The 26045-nt window shown below is 41.4% G+C and overlaps 1 protein-coding gene across 5 annotated transcripts in view; it reads right to left on the bottom strand.

Annotated features, from left to right (window-relative positions):
- DPP6 (dipeptidyl peptidase like 6) overlaps positions 1–26045 on the bottom strand; it is a 559516-nt gene that overhangs the window by 63758 nt on the left and 469713 nt on the right. For all 5 annotated transcript variants that reach the window (XM_061349178.1, XM_061349196.1, XM_061349169.1 and 2 more), the window contains exon 8: positions 24248–24368. In XM_061349178.1, the coding sequence (XP_061205162.1) occupies positions 24248–24368 (121 nt within the window). The remainder of the gene's footprint in view (positions 1–24247; positions 24369–26045) is intronic.

Raw genomic sequence — 26045 nt, 5'->3', positions numbered from 1 at the left:
TTTTTCTCCAGACATTTCCACAACAAATCCATTGCCCACGCTGGCACACACTTCTAAATTGGCAGAGCTCCTCTTTGTTAATGGGTACATCTAAATGCAATGGCCATGGGTGTTTCTTCATACATTTCTAAAAGTCTAAGTAGCCCTGCAGCCTTTGTCCATCCTCAGTCATATCTGTGAATTATTCTGCTGAAGGTGGCAAAGTTTTGTCTTATTCTTAGGGAAAGGATGAAGCCTTCCCTGGATGGGAAATCCATCGGTAGCTTAAAGGTTTATTACAATTTTAGTATCTTAGAGTTTTATGCCAGTTTTTGAAGCTGCCACAAATAACTTCTGATTTTCAAGTGTGAATTAATGGAAACAGAGACTTGCACAAGAAGACAAAGATGCTTGGACAGTCCTCTGACAGGTACCATTGCAACCCCTTTCTTGTTTTTCTGTCATCACAGTCACCAGAGGCATATAGCTGTATTAGTGTATAATCTACTGTTCATATTACAAGCATCAATACTCCAGTTCCCATGTACAGTGAAAACAGCTGAAGAAACCACCCTGATCAGCGCTTTCCTTTGGCTGCCCACATGCTTCTGCTCTGCACAAGGCAGGATCCTGTTGCTCCACAGCCATCCTCCAGATGTGCCTATACCCATGCGTCCACATTGCTATCCCTCATTGTGAGCGCAGTGGAAGCCATACCAACTGGTCATGGCACATAAAGCCCTTCTACAGGAGTGAGCAAGTCAGTGAAAGGCTGTTCCTAAGAGCTTTTCAATCTTCAACTGCTAACATGTTCCAATAAGAAGGCCCAGGAAATATATTACAATAAATGCAAAGAAACTGACCTTTTTTCTTAAAAAAAAAATATTACTCACAGATCTGTACTGCAGTTAAACAAGAGATCTTCTGGAAAGCTGAATGGTGTGTTTACCCTTGGTGAAGCCTGTCGTGTTTTACTGATGTATGGCAGTTAACAACTGCAATGTTATTGACTTCAAAAAAGTAACTTACATTTACAACAGTGGAGGAGATTGGAGACTGAGCAGGAAGGGTTTTTTAACTGCATCTAGAAAAGTGGAGGCTTTCTGCACCTTAAGAGGTCAGAAAAAGGGTGCAATGGGTAGAGGTACCTAAAAGGCTTCAGCTATTAAATCAATCAATTTCTTTTATACAATAAAAATTCTCTTCTTGTTCAGGACATTTCATTTTCTTCTTCAGGTGGAAATCAAAACAGTATTATGAGTGTTGTGCTCACAGAGGACAAAGACAGATAATAAACAGTTCGATTCTCATTTGAATAGATACAGAGATGTGCACACACACACACAAACATACCTAGTTTTCTGTCAACAGACCCATTGATTTCCGAATATTTCAATTTTTACACAAAGTGTTATGCAAGATTTTGTCTGTCAGAGGGAACTCCCCCATCTACGTTAATTATTGCAGATGTGGTAAAATGTAGCAATTCCAGGAAGCATAATCAATGGTTTTGTTTGTGCGATGTATTGCTGCTGGTGCTCAGATCATTAAGTATCTGGTGTGCTGAAGACATTTTGCTGCTTTATTAAAACTGTTAATAAAAAGGAATTTTAAACAAAATGAAATTAAAGCCTAGCATAAAGGCCATGGCTTACACTAGGAAAGAAAGCTCAAAAGAATTTGTCGGTAGAAAGCATCAAAAGAACATGAGAGGAAGAGAGATCAGAGAACAGAAAGGGGGTCTAGGAAAGGAGAAAACAAAGACTTCTGAGACAGCAAAACCCCCAGGGTTATCATAAAAACATCAAATAAATACAAATGCTTATTTGACAGCTGCCATCTGTTTAAAAATCAATTACTAGATCATCTCAAAGCATGATCCACACGTCCAAATTGATTACTATTGTATAGTTTGAAAGCAAGTATTTTTACCCAGTTATGGAAAATTCACTGTTCATATTGGCCTTCACTGACATGTGTTTCAGGGAAGGCTTTAGAAGGCCACTGTGCCACCTTTCATACACACGCAAGCACATTCTTAAAAAGTTGCTATAGTGTAGATCCATACCAACTTCCATTAAGTCATTGTAATAGGTATAAAATGGGTGTAAAAGTAGCTATGTGTATGCAAATAGAATAAAACTGCTTTATATTACTATACCCAATCTGTATTTTCCTGTGTTGACATTATTTTGTGCTGATGTCAGCAACAGCCCGGAAGCATTATTGATTTCAGTGTAATTATTCCTCTTTCACAGTTGTTTAATTGAGTCAGGTGGAAAACCCCATAATTTTGCAGGGGCACTGAACAATTCAACAACCTTTTGTAGAGAAAAAATTGTCTCACAGTCCCTGGATGCGGTCAACAAACATTCTCAAGGTGCTTGGGCCATCGTCCAAGAGGTCCTTAAGAAAACCTGAGCTGCAGTGCTCACCCCACTGACCCTTAATTCCTACTCAAAATACACAGTCTCCTCCACCACTGACAGGCAACAAGCTCATGAAGGATAAAATATTACTCGCCTTCATGGTGGTTTTGAGGACTTGCTTTAGAAAGCATGCTTTAAACATCAAACCCTTGATCCAAGAAACTCACCACCTGATGGCAGCAGCATTATGCAGGCATGGAGCTGAACAGACACAAGCAAGGGGCTCCCATGTGTTTGGCAGTTGCAGGAATGCAGCAGCCCCTCATCTCAGGGAAAGGAGCCCAGCCAGCTCCCTGAGAAGATGATCTGCGTCTTCTCAAGCACAGGGAAGGTGTAGGCTGCAAGTGCCATTAATTTCCCCTTAGTTGTGTGTTTTAATTGCTCGAGCACGTTTTCCACTCACTCAGTCTTGCTACCCCTTGTTCCTGCAGAACATTGTATTGAGACAGTGGGTGAGGGTTTGGCAAGAGCTTCCTGCCTTGCTGTGCCCAGATGCCGAGGACTTGGAGAGAAGCTCATTTCAGTAGGGTGGTTCATGGATGCTGAGGACATTCTTCATGTGTTCTGCATGGTCAACAAGGTTGTGTCTTGACTCCACATCTCTTATGTGGGCCCCAGAGCTGCTGCATGGCCTGAGTCAAGCCCAAGCTTGGCAAGCAGGCAAAGCCCACAAAATCTGAAGGCAAATGGGCCATAATCCACCTTTACTGCTGTGAGATGAAGGTGGCTCTGTGTAACACCACCACCAGCTGCTGTGCTCCAACAGAAGATAGTCACTTCTATATGCTCTCTAATACCTGGCAAGGACTCTTGAGGGAATGATACAGCAATAAAGAGCAAACAGCATCCAGCAGAGCCAGAGTGTGAACACTGGAGACAGCTCTGCCTAATGCCATGGCCAAATCCTGATCACTCCAGCCTGGGCTCCTTATCCATAATCCCAACTACCTACTAATGCTAGTGGGGTAGGTTTTTTTTGTTTGTTTGTTTTTCCTTTTGGTTTGTTTGTTTCCTTTTTCCCTTGTTGTTTGTTTTCTTTTTCCCTGGTTGTCTGGTTGTTTTCTTTTTCCCTGGTTCATTGATTCTCCTGATTTGTTGTGTTCTGAACACTAAAGTATCATGTAGTTATAGGAGTCAGGGCATTGGGGTGTTGATTACAAGGTTATTGACAAGTAGCTGCCAGAGCTTCCTTGCTGAGTGCTTGGGGGCTTCAAATACTGGTTGTATTGATTACAGGCCTGATTCCCTCCTCAGGTATATCTCTGCAGCTCCTACCAGAATACATGCAGGAGGCCAGGCTCAGTATAACTAAGGAATCACTATTGCTTAAGGTCTTCTTCATTAATACAAATAGAGTTGTTGAAAAAACAAAAAAACAACCAACCAAACCTAACAAAATGGATGCACATTAAGTATGTATTGTCAACTGAGAAGTACAGGTGGATTCTCACAATTAAGAATTCAGCTATTTGGAAATAGCCAGAGATGCTGGGGGCTCCTCCAGGCCATCTTCACATCTCACTACACCAAGCACACTCAGCTGTACAAACCCCACTTGGGATGCAAAAAAACATGGAGAGGAACTGTCCCTTGGATCTCTCCTGTGTCTGTACCCCGTGTCTTCCATGGGCTTTCCAGCTCCCGAGGTCATCTGTGACTCCCTCCAGAGCAGCCATGGCAGGTAGGCAGGGTTACCAGACGTCAGACAAAACACCATACTATCCTGAGGTCACATCAGTATTTCAGGGTCTTGTTTTCAATACAAAGAGTTGTAGTCAATGGCTCAATGTCCAGCTGGAGACCAGTAACAAGTGGTGTCCCTCAGGGATCAGTGTTGGGACCGGTCTTGTCCAACATCTTTGTCAGTGACATGGACAGTGGGATTGAGTGCGCCCTCAGCAAGTTTGCCGATGACACCAAGCTGTGTGGCTCAGTTGATACGCTGGAGGGAAGGAATGCTGTCCAGAGGGACCTTGACATGCTTGTGAGGTGGGCTGATGCCAACCTCATGAAGTTTAACCATTCCAAGTGCAAGGTCCTACACCTGGGTCGGAGCAATCCCAGGCACAGCTACAGGCTGGGCAGAGAAGAGATTCAGAGCAGCCCTGTGGAGAAGGACTTGGGGGTGCTGGTCGATGAGAAAATGAACATGAGCCAGCAGTGTGCGCTTGCAGCCCAGAAAGCCAACCATATCCTGGGCTGCATCAAAAGGAGCATGACCAGCAGGTCGAAGGAGGTGATCCTGCCCCTTTATTCTGCTCTTGTGAGACCTCACTTGGAGTATTGTGTACAGTTCTGGTGTCCTCAACATAAAAAGGACATGGAACTGTTGGAACAAGTCCAGAGGAGGGCCACAAGGATGATCAGGGGACTGGAGCACCTCCCATGTGAAGATAGGCTGAGAAAGTTGGGGCTGTTCAGCCTGGAGAAGAGAAGGCTGCGTGGAGACGTCATAGCAGCCTTCCAGTATCTGAAGGGGTCATATAGGGATGCTGGGGATGGACTCTTCATTAGGGACTGTAGTGATAGGACAAGTGGTAATGGGTTAAAACTTAAACAGGGGAAGTTTAGACTGGATATAAGGAAGAAATTCTTTCCTGTTAGGGTGGCGAGGCACTGGAATAGGGTGTCCAAGGAGGTTGTGAATGCTCCATCCCTGGCAGTGTTCAAGGCCAGGTTGGACGAGGCCTTGGGTAATATGGCTTAGAGCGATGTGTCCCTGCCCATGGCAGCGGGGTTGGAACTTGATGATCTTAAGGTCCTTTCCAACCCTAACTATTCTATGATTCTATGATTCTAAACACTGTTCTCTTTGGGCAAACATGGCAGAACAACTCCATACCCTCCTTCTTCTCTATTCAGAAGTTTTCTTTCCTGTGCTTCTGGCTTTTTCTGCCCTGTGTACCACCCTTAGCAATCCTTAGATTTTTGCTTTCAGAAGCATTAATGATTAACACTCAGAACAGCTGCTAACAATTGGCAGGTTTCCTCCTTTGGTGGTGTGAGTCTGTCTCAGCCATAGTAAAAAACACCATTCTGGTGAGACGAGTATGTAGACATTTCATCAGCACAGGCAAGTCTGATCTGTCAGGATGTCCAGATATAATGACAAAAATAGGGCTGAATTATGAAAGTAGAAATATTACTTAGAGATCACATCATCATATATTCCTGTTTCTCACTCACTCCAAAGAGCAAATGTATCTAGAAAACCCATCCACAGCAGCACACTGTTGTATGCCATGAAGGCATAAATAACAATGTATTTTTTGATCACCTGGCATAAACATAAACCCACAGCCTGTCGTCAGCTCTCCATGAAAGCCTGTTAGTTAGAGGCACTAAATCTGTAGAAGCTTTGCCTGGCAAAAGTCTTCTGAGTCATTTGCGCTGCAGCTCATTGCTGTGGGTAAATGTTCATTGCAAGGTCGTATCATATCCTTTCAGTTGATAAGGACGTAGACAAGGCAAAATTCATGTTGCCCAACTGACTGGATGCAGTAGGGCTTCCTATAGGCAAATCCTAATTTTTTGTTAATCTCCTTTTTTCTGTTTTCTTTCTTTTTCTTTCTCTTCCACCTCCACCCCCGCTGCTTAACAGGTTGCTATGGCTGGAAATACAATTTGCTTATCTGTGCAACGCAGTGAGACAAATCAAGGCTTTTATTATGTGCTGCATATTACTCTGTTCAAACCTGCTCAAGTAGATTCCACTTCACCTTTCCTTTAAATTAAAAGTTACAGGTTCTTCCCAACTAATCTATGGGGTTTGTGATAGGAGGAAGATGGACAGCCAAGGTTGACACTGGGGATCCATTTCAACAGCTACAGACATATCAAGAAAGTTAGTGATCACAAACCCCTCTGAATTTGACTATCAAAAATTCATTAGACGATTGCAATAGTTCAAGAACACAAGTGCCCAAAAGCAATCTCTTTTAATGTTTCATAAAGAAATATGAGAGATAAGAAGACTGAATAGCCTGACATCGCTATTAAAGAACTTGATTCTTCAACCCCATGGACTTTTATCAGCACTTGCACAAGCTGTCATTTATGTGAATCACTTGCATGATTTATTCACCCTGAGCAGACCTGCTAGTCACCTAGCAGGAGTGCTAATAAATGTCAGTTAATATTGCAAAATACAGCCCTGCTTTATAAAATGGGAACTGTAGCACATTGACTGAATTAAGTTTAGCTCTAAATTTCTTACCCAGTTTAAACTGATACAGTCATTGAACAGCTATTAAAAACCCACTCAGAGTTTATATTGCCCTACTATGGCAATATTCACAGAGGTTTCAACCTGCACAGTGATTCAGGATCTGGCTAACAAAGAGATTTAGCTCAGTGATGACTCAGAGAATGAATTTGATTTTACAGTACTGAATAATCAGAGATCAATAGAGTTATCCAGGAATAATAAAAAAGAGAAAAAGAAAAAAACAGGATTCAAATTAGCTTATAGTAATATTTCAGAAAAAACACTCTCATTAAATAACAAAACCATTTATTTTTAATGAAGCTAATGACATGTAATAAGGTTATACCACTGATGGATTAAGTGTGATTTGACTGCATTTATCAGAATGGTGGCACTTGCACGTTGAACAGAAATTATGCTTTTCCTGGGTGCAAGTCTCAGGTAAGTACATAGAAAAGGCAAACATACCTGTAGTACAGTTCACCTATCAAAATACCTTTCATCTCTAGCCCCAGGAAATACTTATTTTCAATATTTTTGAGCTGTGAACTATTACTGCATAGTAATTCTAAATCTACTGGCAAAATCTCACATAGTCACCCTCTCTGGACCTCTTGGAATTACCAGAGAGCTGCGGACCTCAGTCTAAACCCCACTAATGCCAAGAAGATTCTTAGAGATGCTTTGGGTACAGGTGATGTCTTTAGCTGCAATATGAGAAGAGGGAAAGCTGTGTAGTATCCTGCAGCTAGGGCAAGGGCACCAAGTCTGTGTAATTCTGATTGACAAACACAGCCCAGAAACTCCCATAAGTAAGTGAGATGATAGTAAATAAAATACCATGTTTTACATATGCAGAATACCTAGCAGAGAAAGGCTGGCAAAGCGTAAATCGGTTTGCAGGAAACAACATTTCTGCCACTAATACTTAGAAGCCCTCTATACTAATGGAATAAACACATGCCCAGACAAATACAGAAAATTAGGAAACACCTTTAGGGGGTAGAAATAAAGCTACTGCGAGTGTTTCTATCCACATTTGTATGAGGGCTTCCAAGGGCACTGCTGGGGTGAGCAAGGTGGTGTCACCCATCTCTTGCTTTCAAGAGGGTATCTGCTACTCAGTGTGTTGCCCAGTGAAGGTCTGGTCCATGACACATTTCTCATCACAGGCATTACCCCCACATATGTCTATATTTGCTATTTTAATTTTTCAATTTATGACCATTCTAATTTCCTTGGAGAGTCCAAATTTTGTATCTCTAACGACTACTGGTTTTACTTTAAAGCTACAAGAATTAGACTCTTCTAATGAGAGTTTCAATTGCATAGTGAATTAGATACCAGATGAGGGTAACTATTCATACTGGCAATAGAATTCCAGAGATTTAGATTCTTTTTTTTTTTTTATTTTGTTGTATTGTTTGGAGTTTTCTATTCCCTGCTGCATCTTGTTTTTCATAGTTGTACATTGATCCCATTATTTTCAACATTTTAATTTCAGCTGACAAAACCCCCAGCCATAAACCACCACATAAAAATTGCAGAAAAAAATTACCAAAATGCCTAGAAATGTACACATAAACACACACACAGAGCCATGTAGTAACAGCAAAAAGAAATTGCATAATTGGATCTAAAACTGGTAGGAATAAACTTATTAAAAATGAATATCCTAGGCAATTAAGAGTTTTAAGGAAAAAAAAACCTGATTAATTAACTGCAAATTATAAGTATTACTTTGAATTGCGTTGAACAGAACAGTATCAAATTACTAATTATCCTTGCCCACTTTGTTCAAAGATCATGAATGTGCATTTTAATTTACACTGGAGTAAGCTAAATACACTGAGAACCAGCATGCAGAATTCTGCAGAAATCACTGGGGATGAGGGGAAACTCCTCCATTACCATATAAATGACATGCACAGAGTTATAAATGACACACACTAGATCCAGCTCGTATTGTTCCTTCAGATGTAGCAGGCAAATACCGGAAATTAAAATAAAGCTTATAACCTACCAGATAATAAACGTAACCAATACTCCACAAATCCCCATCTACCAAAGATAATTTTGTCTCCTGTTTTTTGCTGATTAAGGGTGTCTTTGAAAAAAAATACCCTTCCCTTTCCCCTCTTTATCTGTTGCATTTATTGGCAGGATGGAGATGGCTCCATTTTTATCTACCTAACAGTTTACAATATCTAGTGTAGACTAATTTTCATTTCCAAGGCCCTCACAGCCTGCTCTACCCTTAAACACTTCCTATTTAGTAACAAGGACAATTCCCACATAAAAAAGACTCATTATAGCAGCTCCTTTTTTCCACCGGTATATTTTCTCCATGACATCCATGATGCTAGCAGCACTGTTGTGCTGAGATCAAGGCTGACCAGCAGCTCATTATTCCCTGAAGCAGTCTGGGGACTGGGTCCAGTTTCAGGGGCATTTGTGAAGCACTACGCACAGGCCAGGCCAGCAATTTTCTAAATCATGTTATTCCTGAAGTATTTGGAATGGGATACACTCAGAAATGACAATTTTAAAACATGTTGCCCTTGATTTCTAAGGCTTCCTTGGATGCCCTTCATCTTTCCATGGTAACTTTCCTCCTGGAAAACACAGTAGCTTGGGGCTGGCTAAACATCCCTTCCCACTGATGATGCATGGATGAGGCAGTCCCTGATGTGGGTACTGTGCCCTGCTCCTGCGTGTGGGAACATTCATCTGAGAGGGTGGGTGTGATTTACTCTTCAGGTTTCTTCAGAGTGTTATTTCTTTGTCATTCACTCCAGCCCTTGAAGAGTGTGTGCTCCAGTCTGCAGTTATAAATCCCAATTACATTGTTGGCACGCTAGGTGTGAGGTTTCCTCTCCATCAGGCTTAGCGAATTCCACAAGTATGTGAAAATGCTCAAACCATGGTTACATCAGGATTACACAGATTTTTATTAGTTTTCAGTGGGAAGAGCATTTCTTTAAGGAGTGCTAACAGGATATCTGGTTTCTGTTGCACAGATCCGTGCTCACAAACTAAAACAGCAACCATGATATACTGCTATAAACATCAGCACCTGGTTGACTAATAGTCTGTAAATTATCTTTCTGTGCCTTGTGTACTCAGACTGCTGGTTTACTGCAGGTTTAAGTCCAAAACTATAACTGGTATAAATAATATATCTAGTGACACATACTAAATAAGTATCCAGTTTTTGTTTGTTGGTTTGTTTTTTTAAATGTAATATAATTAAATGTAACAGTGTTATGCCTGGCCACTTTTGTGTTTGAAGGAGCCAAATCCACTTCTTTCATACCTGCGAATGCACTACACGATTCATTATTTTCTACTTAGAACAAAAAGTAGACATCTATTCTGGAAAAACTGCAACTATTTTATGCTTTCTTTCCTTCTTTCAAGTAGTCAGCAGAGCGCACAGTGTTTCCACTAATCTAAACTACAAACTTAAAATGAAGTCAAGTCAGCCAGGAGAAGTGTCATCTTCAAGCTATTTTAGTTGCTGCATTGAAGACAAAGGGCTAGTTTTGCCTCTAAATCATATTTCAGCTGTGCTTTCAAATGCATACTGTCTCCGAGAAGAGAACTGGACGAAGATGGGGCAGTGCTGGTCAGGGACAGCCTCTAGATGTCCTAGGAATGCTATTTTGCCAAAGACAAATGCTTTGTGATCTGCCATTTACCACCAAGCACTTGGTGGACTTGCATTTGTAGTTTCTACACAGGCCAAGCAAATAATTCATGCAGGTGAACATTGGTTCTGGGAGGGGAACAGAAAGGTTGGCTGCTTTAATTGTAACATGCTTAGCTAGGGACAGCACTTGGGCTTTGAGGAACATGGCTACATCCATCATTTTGCCACTTTCCTCCTCTCCCAGAGAAAGGAGCTGGCCCTTTTGAAGACTTGATGGAATGGAGGAAAACATACCTCTTGGCTTCTCCACTCTTTTTGCAACTTCCCTTCAGGCTGAGGTGCCATACAACAGTGCTGTGCTGTGTAATCTGCTCTTTAAAGATAACCTTGGGCCTCAGTAATGAGTAGATCATGTACCGTAACACTTCCAAATGGCAGGTCACACTAGAAAAAAATTGTTGTTACGTCTGCATTTCTGACTTACTACTCCCACCTCCCATCTGGCACTGCATGCTCTCTGCTAATGGAGCGAAAACAACTCTGACAAAGTTACCATTTCTCCTTTTTGGGGTTATTATTCTCTCTTGCATCATTTTAAATCTCACAAAATCACTGAAACATGTCTAATGCATGCCAGGCTTTCCTGGTTGCGTATTTGCCAGGTCAGCATCCAGTTCAAATTCTTCTCACCAGCAAGGTCAAAACCATGCCCAAAATTCATAGGTAGGTTTTTAAACAAAAGCTACCCCACCACAGCTTTGTGGTGTTCTTACTCAAACAATGTAACATTTTGACACAATTCAGCATTCCCAAGAAAGGGGCTCTTAGAAGAATCCTGAGTTCATGAGTTGGGAGAGCTGGACTTTTTGTTTGTGTCAATCTGATGTCAGAAGCCGTACGAGCAGAGAGATGCCAACTTCTTCCACTGTTGCTCTGGGTCTGGTGTTTACCAGTGGTGCCCATGAGCAGAGCAGCAGCTCCACTCACAGACCTGGCTAAAACAGGGAAATGCTCAAATCTGCTCCCTGCTCCACAGTGCCAGACAATAATCACATTAAGTCCCTGAATCTTCTCCTAACATTCCAATCCCACCATTTTTTTTTATCCTCAAGAGCTGAAGAGACCACCATAGTTATACCAGATGCCAAATATTAAAGAAAAGAGATGAGAAGTAGGAAAGGCTTCTACAATACCTATGGTTGGCTGGAAAATTATTTCTCCAGTGTATCATTGCACATGATACAATCTGGGCAAGATGTGCTAAATCACAGGCCTTTTAAACCCTTATCAAGAGCCTCCAACATACAGACCTTTGGGCAACACACAGGGTCTTGGGGGGAGAAGGGCAGAGAGGAGGGAGAGAGAAAAAACAAGATGACTTTAAAGCCCCGTAATTCATCCTTTCCCTTCTCATGCACTGCAACTTTGTGCTGTGCCTCCGAGGGGCAGCACAGCCTTAGTTATCACACGTCAAACGGTTAAGCTATTGGGGAAAAAGCTCTTCCCTCCTATCCGGTTCTCACTATTTGTAGCCTGCTGGTGATACTCTAGGACAACACGTAACAGTCTCTGGGATAGTGTGGGTCAGTTCAGTAATCAAGGGAAGTTTAATTTTTTAAAACGAGATACTGAATCTTTTAAATCATCTCTCTGCCTACAGTCTGAGGCAGGGACTGGAAAATCAAAACAAATACAACAGATACAATGATCTCCAGATAATTCCCATCAAGTAAGATTTATTTTGATGTCTGTTTTCAGACTATTGCCTTCAATTTTAAAAGCACAATAGCATGAAAACATAATGTTTTGCTTTTAGGAGCTGTTTTTCTTTGGTTCTATTTCTTGCCAGTTTCTCAAACCTTTAATCTAGCTGTCTTGAAAGCCTCCTTTAAAGAACTGCTTTTGATCTAGTCTTATACAGTAGCAACCAATGCTGATTTTTTTTTTTTTTTTTTGCTGCTATTGTTGTTAAATCAAATACAAGACAATGACTCAACTTTGAGGAAAAGCAAAACTAATGTAGGAGGCAAATGCTTGTGAGTCATATGTGTAAAAAGGGAAGGACTGAAAAGATTTGCTCCTATTTTCTGGGATTTGCAAATCAGGTAAGAGTCCATCAACCCCTTCACCATGCAGAACAAGTAACAGCGTGGCACAGCTGGGGCAGCATTAACAGAACACGTTTGCCTTCTGCTTGTAAGGTACCTTAGGGATTGGAAAGGCTTCCACTCTTGTAGAAATCCCTTGGGACCTGCCCAGCCTTCCTGCACAGTGACTCACGTAGACATATCTCTCCAGTTATGCACCCATCATGCCCTGTGACCAAACCTGAAGGGAGTTTAATATCATCATAATAATATCAAAATAACCCTGCCAAGAGTCTGTACTGGTGGTGACCCCAGGAACATTTTGAGAATAGCCAGATCTGGGTTTTTGTGTGGTGCTCTGTACCTAGGGGCCAAGGTGAGATTCTCACCTTAGTTTTGTGTCCTAATTTCTCTCATCTCATCTAAAACCAGGTCAATAATTGTGTCTCAGCTTCTCTGTTTCTAAAAAGTTGGTAATAATTCCTGTTCTACTAGGACATGATGTGGAGGTTTGTTAATTGATGGTTGTAAAAGGCATTAAGATCAAAGCAGAATAATTGCCTTGGTGAAGGTCATAATTAGATGTGTATCAAGAGATACAGCTGACTGTCATCTGTGATGCTTATTTAATCTCATTCTTGCATTTTAGCTACAAGTGTGTGGGTGCTAAGGAGCAGAGCTGTTCTTACAAAGGCGACCGCTGTTTTTAGCATGGAGTTTAAACACTTTGCTACACTGGAACCTGAACAACCCTGTGAAAATAATGTTATACACATTAGAGACAAGAGAAAGGCTTACACTACAGTCAAGACAAGAAACAGACTTTGCAGTGGAGCAGGATGGACCTCTCCAATAGGGAAAGCAAGGGACGTCATCAGCAATCCATGGTCTTGGAGGAGAGGCTCACCTGGCTCTCCTTTGCTGTGGGTCAGCTCAGGGGCAAGCCTTAATCTGACCCAAAAGGGGATTATGAAAAGCTCATCTGACTCAGGCTGTGAAATCATGCTCTTGATTTCTAATAATTTCTACACCAACCAGTTATGTCATGATGAATTATGATCTAAAGTCAGGGGGGGAAAGAACAAGCTGACACACTTTTGTGAATCCCAAATCCTGCTGTAGACAGATCTGGAAGACTTCTCGCTTGAAAAATAATTATGTTCATATAGTACACTCTAAAAAGTCCTTTGGGAAACACTAAGACTCATATTTCTAAATGTAATAGAACTGGAAAGTATCCCATGATTATCAGAAGAATTTGAGAAAATCAAAATTAACACTGAAACTTTGGAGATGATTTCAAGAAGACAAGCATCAGAATGATGGATTTTTGTACTCATAAAAGCTTATAAATGACCTCATTTTAAAAAGAGGACTTAAAAAAAAATCTTTTCTGCACTCCACTCACTTTTCTACTGAATATTTTATGTATCAGGGTTTTGAATTAAAATTCAAGTAACACCCTCCCCCCAAACACACCACCAAAGAACCAGCCGTACACACTAATCAAAAGCAAAATGGGATTTCATCTCTCATTGCTTATTCCTCATCAGGATGCTATTTGCATACTATATTTTTTCCAGCAAATCATGCAGATTTCTTACTGTTTGCAGCAATCCCATCGAATCCTGACAGCGAGTAGCTGCTCCTAGTCTCCCATACTCTTACCACATGGTGGCAATATAACTTCCACCTTCCTGCTAAGGAGGTGAGTTGCCTCTGATTTCCTCCTTCATTACTTCTTACTCTAATTGTTATATTTGCAGGTGACAATTAACAGTCTTCTGAGTTTCTGCTTTCCATTTCCTCTATAAATTTAATAGAGTATTGTTGGGTTTATTTTTCAAATAAACTCTGCAACATTTCCAAGGATATTAAACCCTGTTCTGTAGTAGTTTTTCTTTCAGCTAATGCAATATTGCATGTTTCTCTGATCTCTAATGAAGTTTTGAGGACCACTCTGGAATTATTCCTTTTTGCCAACAAGCACTCATATGCCCTTCAGTATTAACTCTTTCCCTGCAAGTACTTCTCTCCTTTAGACTGTATTGCTTTTGTTGCCTCACTTGAATTGCAGGGGGAAAAGGAAGGGGAATCTCAAATGATTTTAAACCATCTTAAAAAGAATACACAAACCACACAGGATTATGTACATAACAACAACAACAATAAAAAAAACAGTAAAAGATTCAGCCTTGAAAGGAATTACAGATGCATAAGAAAAAGTGACCCATGAGAGCTCAGGACTTTGTAAACCACACTAATGAGTACACTCAGTTGCAAAACCATCTAGGAGGCCTAGCTACATCACAGAAAATTCTGTAAATAAAAGCACAGGGCACTTGATAGTTTGCTTTGGTAAGATGCTTCCACTCTCATTAATATCTCAAAAATCCTTTAAAAGTGAAAAGAGATTCCTTCAAAATGCACAACTAAGGAATTTGACAGTAAGAAGCATTTTAAATAATTATGAACAAATTACAGTATTTAGGCCTTAGCAGCACTTTGTATTGCCATACTCTTTGATGTGACTAAAACCAATAGACCAATTTTCCACTGCAGAGTGACATGCAAGAACTTTTATGGTCTTAAATGGTTTTTTTATGAATGGAGAATAAGGCACAAAAGATTTTCAGTCATTATTAAAAAAAAAACAAAAACAACAAAAACAAAAACAAACAAACAAAAAAAAACCCCAAACCCCCAAAGTAGTCTAATCATAATTTTCTGGTATGAAAGTAACAGCTTGTCGAGCTGGTAGCACAAGCTGGCTGAAAGTGGGATCATTCAGGACCAAGATGACACAGGTAAACACAGAAATGGCTAACTACTCTGTAGAACTGGGAAGAACCGCATCAAATCCAGCTCTACATGACCCAGCTGTGCCATGGAAATATTTCTCCAAGCAGGAAACCCAGTTTGCAATGGAAAGAGGGGAAAGCAGGTAAAGAGGCTGGGGAAAACAAGCAGTTGGTGCTGTTCTTGTTGGAGGCTGCAGACCTGAGCAGACATAGACACACTGGTTTATTCCTCAATCTTATCTCTGCTGCAGAAGCTATTGTCTAGCTCTGCCTCGGTGGGCAATGAAACAGCTTGTGATGCATCACTCTACTCCATGTTTGCCATGGATTTGAAGAAAACATTTATTGGTTACAGCATTGCTCAGTCCTTGCAGTCTTCAGCCCACATCCCAGCAGGCCAGAATGTGATTAAAGGTTTCTGCCATCCACCTGGATGTGGTTCCTTCTGTCTGTCCCATCCTGGCTGTATCACTGCACACGAGGAGCAGCTGTAACCTCTGCAACCTGTCCTGTTGCCAGCATATTGCATTCGCAGGCACCTGGTGTCCCCAACAGAGCACACCATAGCCAATGCATTCCTGGCCACTTGTATTTTACTACTTATCCCTCTGAAAGTTTTAAGATCATCTTTAAAATATGCCATTTTCTTCCACTTTTCTAATTACTTCTAACTCTGTGGCATAGTTTCCCCTGTAGACCTGTACCCATTGAAGACTGGAAAACAGCTGGTGCAGAAGCTACGCCATATGGTAGCTACTTACAGGAACATAAACTGAGTGCTGAGGGTGATACAATCCCTGGATGCTTTACCTTTTAGAAACCGACAGTATGTCAATATGATCACTTTAAAGATCTGTTCTAATTCTTCAGTTCTCCTGATGCAGAGCAAAATCCAGGTAGAGTCACCTCCATGTCCTGGTTGGTATCAACACCATAGTCACCACTGGGCTTCTATGACCCAGTCTGAAGAAGAGTTTGTACTGTAACATGCACAGCCCTCATATATTAAAGGTCTGAGCTTCAGTGGAGAGCAGGTAACTCGAATCTCTGGTGTGAGAAGCTCGTTTTGTTTTCCCAGTACCGGGATCTGAGCACGCTGTTTCTCATGCCTCATGCAATGTCAAGCACACGCGGCACAGTTTGGAATATTGAAGGTTGTTTTCCATGTACAAAGGTTTAACCTCCTGCCTGTTCTCCTGGAGGAAACAGTAGACTCCAGCTCTTCAGGGGCATCCCTTGTCCCCAGCCAGCCCTCGGCAGTAACTCACCCTTGCATTTCACAGGTCATTACCTCCTCTGCTCCTCCAGCCAAAGACCCTCTCTGACCTCTGACTGTTTGCAGCTGGTATTAGATTTGGAGCTGTAGTATTTGTAATATTTTTTTTGGTTTAGGTATTTTTTTTCCCCATTAGGAGAGCTGACATTCACAAATTATGAGCTGACTTCTGTCATTATTTCTGATATTCTTTTGATTTCCCTACTACTATACAATGGATAGCCCAACTGTCTAGTGAGAATCACACATCTCAGCAGAATTTGCACCCCTTTCATGTAGCTTTCACTTGTTCTAATTCAGACACAGTACGTTTATTTTTGCCTTTTTATTCCTTGTGGCAGATATTCTTTATTCAGGCCAAGGAGCAGTGAGACAAAGAGGCTAGCTACAGCCTGGAAGACTCTTACATGTGTCACAGACCCCAAGCTCAATTGCACTCACACAGAAAGGATGGATTTTTGTTTTATCTGCAGTAAAACTGATCACCTAAATGTATTCTCCGTTTTTTATCATATCAAACCACAGGTTTGATTTCATGGAGGAAAAACAGATCACAAATTGGAGTGAATGTGCAAATACTTTTTAATATTGACACTTTTTTTCTTTTTTTCTCAGAAAAACAACAGTTTAAGATACTTCTTTTGCAACCCTGATAGTGGGCATAAAGCAAGACCCTCGCAATCAGCACCATGGTGCAGATCCAGAGCACCACTATTAGTTTCCATGGAGTTATTTCAGCTAAGTTATTTCAGACTGCAGCTAAGCATGGCATAGGTCAAAATCTATGCAATATTTAAAGTGCTAGTATACTAATTAGTTATTAAAAATACCAGCATAATCAGAAAATGGGGACACAGATTTCTGATAGAATATTTTACCCAAGGCTACTGTAATGAATTTGGTGCAGAGAAATAGAACTCATGTACAAGCAGAAAACCCTAATAGCTCTGTTACGCAACTTTAAATATGCCACTTTTTGGAAATACTTCATTTGGTGATACAATATCTATTTTCAGGTACCTACCAGGGGTTCAGGGCAAACACAAACAACTTCACTTGCTGGATACTTCTTGACTTAAGACTCGGCAGCTGCTGCCTGACCAGTGAGATCAGGATGGACACTGGCTTCCTTCCACGGCCCCAAGGAGAACACTGACCACAGTAAATAGTATTGTGTTTTCCTTCCAAAAGCCTGAATGATGGTGATCCAAAAATTAGAGGATGACAGGTGTTGGGTTTGGCTTGCAGCCCCTTTCCAAACAACCTTCTGCAGAAAGGGAAGGTTAAAGACTGGGTTAGAGCTGGCAAGGTTTATCACGGTGCGGTGCCGCATTTTGAAGCCAGTCCAGATAACAGCGCATTTTAAAGTTCTCAGGAGCTTGCTGATTTCTAGGCAGGCATTCATAATGTGCTTTGTAAATGGTTCCATTTTCCCTGACCTTAGCCAACTGAGAAGGGCCAGCAGTCTCTTTCTGGTGATGCAACCCATAATGCAGGCTTCCTCATGACAGAGGAACCCTGACCAAAGCAAGAAGGTGAGGGAACTTGTACCAAGCCTTTCATGACATGATCTGGTGATATTTAAGGCTCTTGTCTTCTGCTTTAACATAAATAAGACAAAAAAATGTTGCATCTAGTTCACCATCCTTGCAACAAAATTACGTACAGTGGAAATTATGTACAGTGGAAATTCCCACTTCAAATGCTTGGCTGAGGCCAAGAGCTGCTGTTCATTCTTACTTTGGCTGCAACTGAAATGGCCAGATTTTATGCACATTCGATATAAATGAGGAGGCAAATAAAGGTGCACCAAAAAATAGTCATCTATATTTCCAACAAGCAGCTAAATAATGGCTAAATGGGAATTGTATGGCCCTGAATGCTGCACAATAGCTACACGTACTGAATGGGCAACATTGAATGATGCCCAGTATGCAAAACAGAGGAAAGCTTTCTATTTTTATATGGTGACAATGTCACTGAAGCACCACACTGGCTTTGCTACCTCACCTAAACAAGAAGAGAAATAAGGGAACAAATTCTACACTGCTTCCACAACATCCCTGAATAACATCAGCACGTACTTGAGGACAAACTAGTGATTTTTGGTCTTGGGGTGCATCTGATGTTTTTTCCCAGTTCCAAATGTTTCCCTTAGCCCCATTTACCCCATAGCAGATGTGTAGAACTGCACATTCACCTATGTCCATGAAATACTTCTTTGTGACTAAAAATACTGAAGTTCTTAAAACCAAATTAAAATATGTATTCACTGTCCCAGTGACTTTTCACATATCTTGTCAAAGAGGCTTCATTTATAGTCCCATCAAAGCTGTCCCCTTTTAAAGTCTGGAGCCCTGGCTTTAGCATTTTTTTGGCAAGAGATTTGTTTATCTGGAGTATCTTAAAAAATTCCATGATGACTCAGTCTAATTCTTCATACCATTCTCCCCTACCAGGTCTTGGAGCTACTAATTACTGGGAAAGGTTAGCCTTACCCTGTGAAATATTAGGATATCTCATCTCCTTCTCTGGTAACAGAACAGGAATTTTAGGATTTACTTGTTTTCAGCCTCATTATGAATGTCTCTTTTCAAATTTGGGTATAATTCAACCATCAAAGTTCCTGTTTCTAAGCATAAGTTCAGCATTCTCATATTATACCATGAAAAATGATGTCTACAGACAAATTAGGCAAGGCACTGCTCCGGCAGACTTATCTAGCATTTTCCCAGTATTAATACCGCTTCCAGAGTCCCAGGATTAATATTTCTAAACTTAAGAAATATACCTACTTCACTTGCTTCAAATACTATAAGCATCAAAGATAGTGCTCAAAATAATTGCTACTTGATTTGGCAGCTGCTACCAGGCACTGTACTTCTGAGACCATCCATACATGCTCTAAATATACCCTCTTGATTTCTGTGAGATGCTGATTAAATTAGGGAAAAGATTTTTCTTTATTACTGTGTTCTCTTTCCTCTCTTTATAAAGTCTAGAAAAGGAACAGAAACACCATTAGCATGAATCAGCCCGTAGGTTTGGACGTGTAGTTCCCATAAGCTCAGAATGAGAGTTTTGGAAAACTGTATGTGAGGGGGAATTTGGAGCCTTTACTAGATCTTGCAGCAAAAAATTCTGCAGTTTCATTGTCTTAATGATGATGACATCCTGGCCTCTCCCACCAGGTGTCACTGCGAAGTCACATAAGAGAATCTCTTGGTGATAACATAAGGCACAGGCACAATGAAGATGCATAAGGCATACGAATCGTCCCTGAAAGAAGTATTTTCTCACTGCTCCTCTTGCTCCCTAGCCAAAAATAAAGCACAGAAACACCTCTGTACATTAAGTTCAACAGAGCAGAGTATCAATTTTAAATGATGGACGCATACAGCTCATATTGCATAAGAGTTTTCAAAGCGTGCCATTTGAGCTAGGCTTGGTGCTTAGCTGCCAATGTGATTTTCTCTGACGTGAGTATGAGATATCCAGATGTGACATTACAACCACAGTGTCAGGACTAAGACTGGAATGGAGTGCTCACTTTGAGATGATCTTCAAAGAATTCCGGGAGAAGCCCTTTTCACTGTTCTGGTAGTGATATGAGATGAAGGAGTAACTCACATACAACTCTTCCTTTTGGAACCAAAGTCCCTAAAACCCCAAAATATGTCCTGCAGACCAAGTTGCAACATGGCTTCTAAGAGACTATTCTTATATCTGAGGACACATGCAGAAAACCACAAGGAAAACCCTCAGCTTTCAACTCTATGGATGGGATAGGCCCATCTATAGGTGAAAATCCTTCCTTCCGCTCCCACCCATGACAGGAGCACACACCAAAGTGCCCTATCCCACATCCACATGGTTTCCAAGTGTGCAATTAACAGCAGACCACAACTCCAGAAGCTGTTCACCTTTATCTGTGAACACAGACTTGCCTATAATGGTGCAGCCCAGAAAAGGTCCCTCTCCTGCTCAGCAAAGCCAAGTAAAGGGACCCAAAATTACTCTTCTGGGGTGTCCCTGGTCTAGCAGCAGCATGCCAGCACAGAGGGATATCCTCCTGCCCCATTCCCCAGGATTCAGCATCACACAGTCCCAAACCCAATGCGCTTCCAAACTGCAACACGGGGACACCATAACCTTGTCTTTGCTAGTAAGCAGCATCACACAGGTGACCTCTGGCAGAGCGCCTTGTCACCCTTTCTCACAACACCTGAGCACTCTCCAAGTGCTTGGTAACACATGACGATACTTTAATTACACCATGACAGAAAACATTTCTTTTGAAGAGTGCTCTAACAAATTGTTTAAATAAAATGAATTTTATCTGCACTTTACTTTTAAAAACGTACATTACTTTTGTTAAAGTCCTATATATGTAATGTACATATGCATGCTCTTATCCTAGCGCTCTGGAAGTATAAAGTACTTTGTGCTATAACACCACTTGTTTTAAAATTATCTTTAAGACTCATTGTTGCTATAACATATTCTCAAACCAATAGCAATCATAGCAAACTGAAATATAAAACACTCTTTGGTAGTGTTATGCATTTAAATGCTTAGCTGGTTTCAGCTGCAGAACTTTAAACTCTCTTTTATAGGATATCACTCCATTTTAGTATAAGCATCTATCAGGCACAGCTCTGAAAATGTAAAGTCAGACTATGAAAACATTGTCAGTACTTATTTTAGTAATAAGCCCCATGTTTAATCTATGCCTCCATGTTACAGTAATCTATGTATCAACCTATAACCTTCCAGCTAAATGCACTAAGTAGATTAAGCTCTGATTGATTTGCAATGTTTTTCACTATATTATCAAAAGTCTACAGATCAGCATAAATACCTTGAAGAATTTTTTCCCCTTTGGCAGATTTACAAAAGCAGAGCTTAACTTGAATTGAAATGAGCTTCTGCATTTTTCCAGGGCAAAAAGCCTGTCAAATCTCCGCTAGATCTGCTCTGCTTCCAGACTTAGTAAAAACCTGTGATTAATAGTACAGTACATCTATTCTGTCGTGACAAAAAACACGACAGAAGAAAAGTGATTCCCTCTGGGTCTACCATTCATATGAAGTGTTAGGAGTTACCCCAAACAGTGGCTCTGCTGGGACTGCCATCTGCATAATGTGCTGTGGAAACAGCTCTCGGAAAGGGGGGGGGGAAGTTTTGTGGATGTGCTCTTGCAGATTATGGTAAAAGACCTTAAAAATTTGCTTCCTCAATTCAAAACACCAAGTTGTTTTTCTTGGGGTTTTATGTGGCGTGTTTAAGGGAAGCGAGAATTGGGCTGTGAGCTGTCACAGTAACCCAGCAGGCGCTGTGGGGAGGGCTCAGCTGCCACTGCTGGAGGTGGTGAACTTCAGCAATGAAAAGAGCATGCGAGGGAAGAGGAGTGCGCTGAACTCCCTGTGATCCTGTCTCAGCGTTTCTCACAGCTCCTTTTGCAGACTATCTGCTGGAGATGGCTGCACAGATGGAATGAGATTTCTACATATGCTCAGCATCCATCCCGGTAGCTCACTGAGATGGCAGCAGTGCAAACAAACATTGGTCTGGGCATCCCACCCAGCTCCATTAGGGAGATGGAAAAAACACATCTACAAATGCCTGTGGTAATGGGGGAAGAGGGAAAATATCCCTGAGGTAGTAAATTTCAATCTTTGCCCAAATTTCAAGCAACTCTGATCTGGTAAATTTGGATTTAAAATGTTCCATTTGTCCCACTGAAGAGCAGCCATCCATGAAAAGGAGAAAATTTGGAAAAAGAAAGGTGCCAGTAACAGTCTGTTGACAGAGCACCCCAGCTGCTGCTATGGTAAAACTTCAGCCTCATTGACAATGATGCCTGAATTCCCATGGCCTCTGCTAGGGAGGTGTCATCCATCTCCCAGTGGTGGGAGAAATTCCAGTTTCTTCTGGGATCCTGCTTCATCTATCCATTCATGCAGAGACCTGACATTTGAACATTGCAGGTCCATCTGATCCCATGGCATCACAGCTTGCTCAAGCATCTGCCATGAGTCTTCAGTCCTGACTCTGGTCCCACATTTACCTCCATCAGGACTGCACAAGTTGACATGGCGCAAGAGATGCAGCTTGGATCACACAGTCTAGCTCTATTTGATCATACATTCATTCCTTTTCCCAGTACATTAACATAAAGTTACCAAGAAAGTTCATTATAGAGGACAAACCTGAAAGTCAATGCCAGCCAAGAAATTGCCTGAGCAATCCTGTAATTGAATAAAAGTATGTGTCAGCAAAACAAGTGTCATCACAGGCTTGCTGGCATGCTTGGATTTCACTGGCTTGACAAACGCCTCTCAGCATGGTGCTGTGTGTGAGGCTCTACAAGAAGACCTCATGTACTAAACGATGTTAATCAGCAAAATACAGATACTTATACGCACATTTGACCTACAAAGAGCCCTGCCCACAACTTTAGCAATGAAATTGATAAATAATGAAAAATAAAAGAAAATAAGCATCTTGTAACTTCTTAGCCACTCCTCTGGTTACTTCTGTGCTTCACAAAGAGGACATTTACCTGCAAATATTCTGCGGTACAGTGTAAACACATTTAAATATCAAAAGTAATCTAAGACACTATCAGATTTTTCTGCTGATGTGTTTGATGAGTTTGTACAATGATTTATGGGACCAGCTTATCTTGGAGTGGCAAGCAACACAATTTAATTTCATTCTCTCATTTTTGAGGCCAACAGCCCCAGCTTAGCTGTGATACAGAGTAACTTCAGCAGTGATTAATATTTTTAGACCAATTAATGGTAAACAGCATTTTGCAAACTATTCCGTTCCATTACGCCTCAAGGAAACTGGGAGCAGCCTATAGGACACAGTTAATAGATGTATCTAGACACTTCTTTATATAGAGATAAGAAAAGTTTTGGACAGTTCTGGCACCTGCAGGAGAAAGTGTGACTTTAGAGGGAAACTGTGACAGGAAAGAGACAGTGACGGGTCCCAAAACCAGGATCCTTGTGAAAAGGAACTGCTGGCAGCATTAGCCAGCAACAGAGAGAGGCATGCATGTTGTGTGCATGTTATGTAATTATATACATATATAAGGAACTTTAATTCTGATAAAATATTAGCTTCAAAGCCTGTAACATCACCAAAAGAACTGGGGATTGATGAGATCCTTTCCTAAGATAGTGAGCAGGTGAGATTATTCTGCAAGCAACTGCTCACAGACACCTAAATGGCCATTTGCCAGCTGAAAGGACCAAAGTAAAGCAGTGCTCCAGTGGTGACCCTCTACCCCAACAGGTCAATTTTCAATAGAAAGAAGCCAATTACTGTGAGGACCTGCCTGCTTTTAGAAAATTTTTAGGTAGCAAGATCTGAGCAGCCTCCAGAGCTGAGCTTGTGCTCTGGAAAACAACTGGTCATGTAAAATTGTTTCCCCTGTCTTCCTTTAATATAAACCTCCTTTCCCTGCCCACTTCTGTCCTTTGCTGTGATTTGAAATCATGGCACGTCTATGAATGATTGCAGGTGCCATTAAATAATGAAGCAGCTCTGTTCATTAAAGTCTGGTGATTTATTACCTTTGGACTAAAGGAAAGAAAAAACAGCCTGAAAACAGGATTCTTACATCATTTCACATTATTTCCAGTCCAGCACTTCAGACAACTGTTAGAATAGCAGATTTTCAGCTCTGTGGTCCACCAGTCACCAGAAATGTGATTCCCAAGGTTTAATTCCAGCCAGTTCTGTAAATGTGGAGTGTGACTTAAACTCATAACTAACTGCTGCCCTAAATGTCATGTCCTACCTTCGTACAGCCAGTCGCTGAGCCCATTGAAAATAACACCTTCCTTTCCTGTGGAGACCACTCGGATGGCTTGTTTCCCCACATGGGCACAGTAATAGATGTTATTCTCAAAGATAAATATCTGATTTGAAGGGAAAAAGAAAAAAAAAAGAACAACATTAAGCAGTGGCTCCATTATAAAATCTTGCATTTCGCTTTTACAATAATTGGCAGTACAAAATCACATATCACAGTTTTATAGCATCTTTTGTCAAAAAAAGGATTTCCACAGCTTGCTTCCAATGCCTAATCTATCAATTAGCTAATAGAAAAATGCTAATTCATAACAAACTGAAGCCCTGGTCCATTGATACAAGCCTTCCTTTTCTCACTCCTGTCTTCATTTCAGAAATTGAGCAGTTCAGTTACAGGGTATGAAATGAAGAATGCCATGGCTCGGGATTTTGAAAAAGTGGTCTGGGACACAGTACCAGTTTTCAGAACTGATGTTGATGCTATGCTGTGACTGATTTGGCTCCTGGAAATGGCTCCTTGCTTGTTTCCAGCTCCTTCTGCTTCCTTAAAACACAGCTGTGTGATTCCAGTTTTTAATGCAGATCCAACAGGAAAACATGTGCATTGAATAGGGGGCAGCCTACGTGGCTGCAGCATGCTAGCCAGCAAAGCACAAGGTGGATGTTTTGGCTGGGGAGCAAGTGCACACGCTACAAGGACCCAAAGGGGTGTGCTAGACCTTCCACACTGCCCCAGTCCCCAGGTTACCCTCCTATGGGAACCAGGGTGGATGGAACAAAGGCACCCTTGTGGTCTCACCTCCCCGCCAGTATGGATGCAGCTGCCATAACCTCCAGCCTGCCTTTGGAAACCTTGCTCTTTCTGTTGCAAAAATCTAGTGGATTCAGGCTGATGAAAGATTACAGAATCAAAATGTCATGGGACTCTGCTGCTCCCCGGGAGGACAAAAGCAGACCCACACCAAGGATCACCATCAGTCTGCCTCTGCAAACACCTGCTCACACACCTGGTGCTGTCTGTGGGAAAGCAATTCCATCTTTGAGAAGAATTTATAAACGTAAAATTCTTATCAATCATAAAAAAAATCAATTCAAGATTGCCAGGAAAGGTGCCTAAGATAGGACTCCCAAATAAGTCTCCTTTTTTTTTAAACTTATTTCATGTGAGTCAGATCCCCTTGCGACCAGCTGCCAACTGGATCCAACTCCATTCACTGCCACTCTTCGGAATTGGCTCTCCAGACAGAATTTTCACCCAGCAAAGTGTACGTTTCTCTAAGCTGCGAGCAGCCAGTTTCCCCAGGAGAATGCTGTGGGAAATGGTGTCAAAGGCTTTACTAAAGTCTAGGTAAACAACATTCACAGCTTTTCCTGCATCCATTAAGCAGGTCATTTTGTCATAGAAAGAGATCAGGTTAGTCAAGCAGGAACTAGCTTTCATAAGCCCATGTTGACTGGGCCTGATCACCTGGTTTTCCAGTACATGCTGTGTGGTGGCACTCAAGATGATCTGCTCCATAACCACCCCCAGCTCTGAGGTCAGACTAGTGCCCTGGGTCCTCCTGGCCCTTCTTGGAGATAGGCATCACATTTGCTAACTTCCAGTTAACTGTGACCTCTCCAATGAGCCAGGACTGCTGATAAATGATTGAATGTGGCTCAGTGAATGCATCCACCAGCTCCCTCAGTAACCTTGGGTGGATCACATCCAAGAACAATACTTGTGTGTGACCATTATGGGGGCTTCATTCTGCTCCCTATCCCTGCCTTTAAAATACTTTAAA

Source organism: Neopsephotus bourkii, unplaced genomic scaffold (genome assembly GCF_033783945.1).
Source record: "Neopsephotus bourkii isolate Nb327-2 ecotype Australia unplaced genomic scaffold, CSIRO-AGI_Nbou_v1 NB_53, whole genome shotgun sequence".
Lineage (NCBI taxonomy): Eukaryota > Metazoa > Chordata > Aves > Psittaciformes > Psittacidae > Neopsephotus > Neopsephotus bourkii.
The sequence above is the reverse complement of the archived record's forward strand: the minus strand, read 5'-3'. Positions and strand labels throughout refer to the sequence as shown.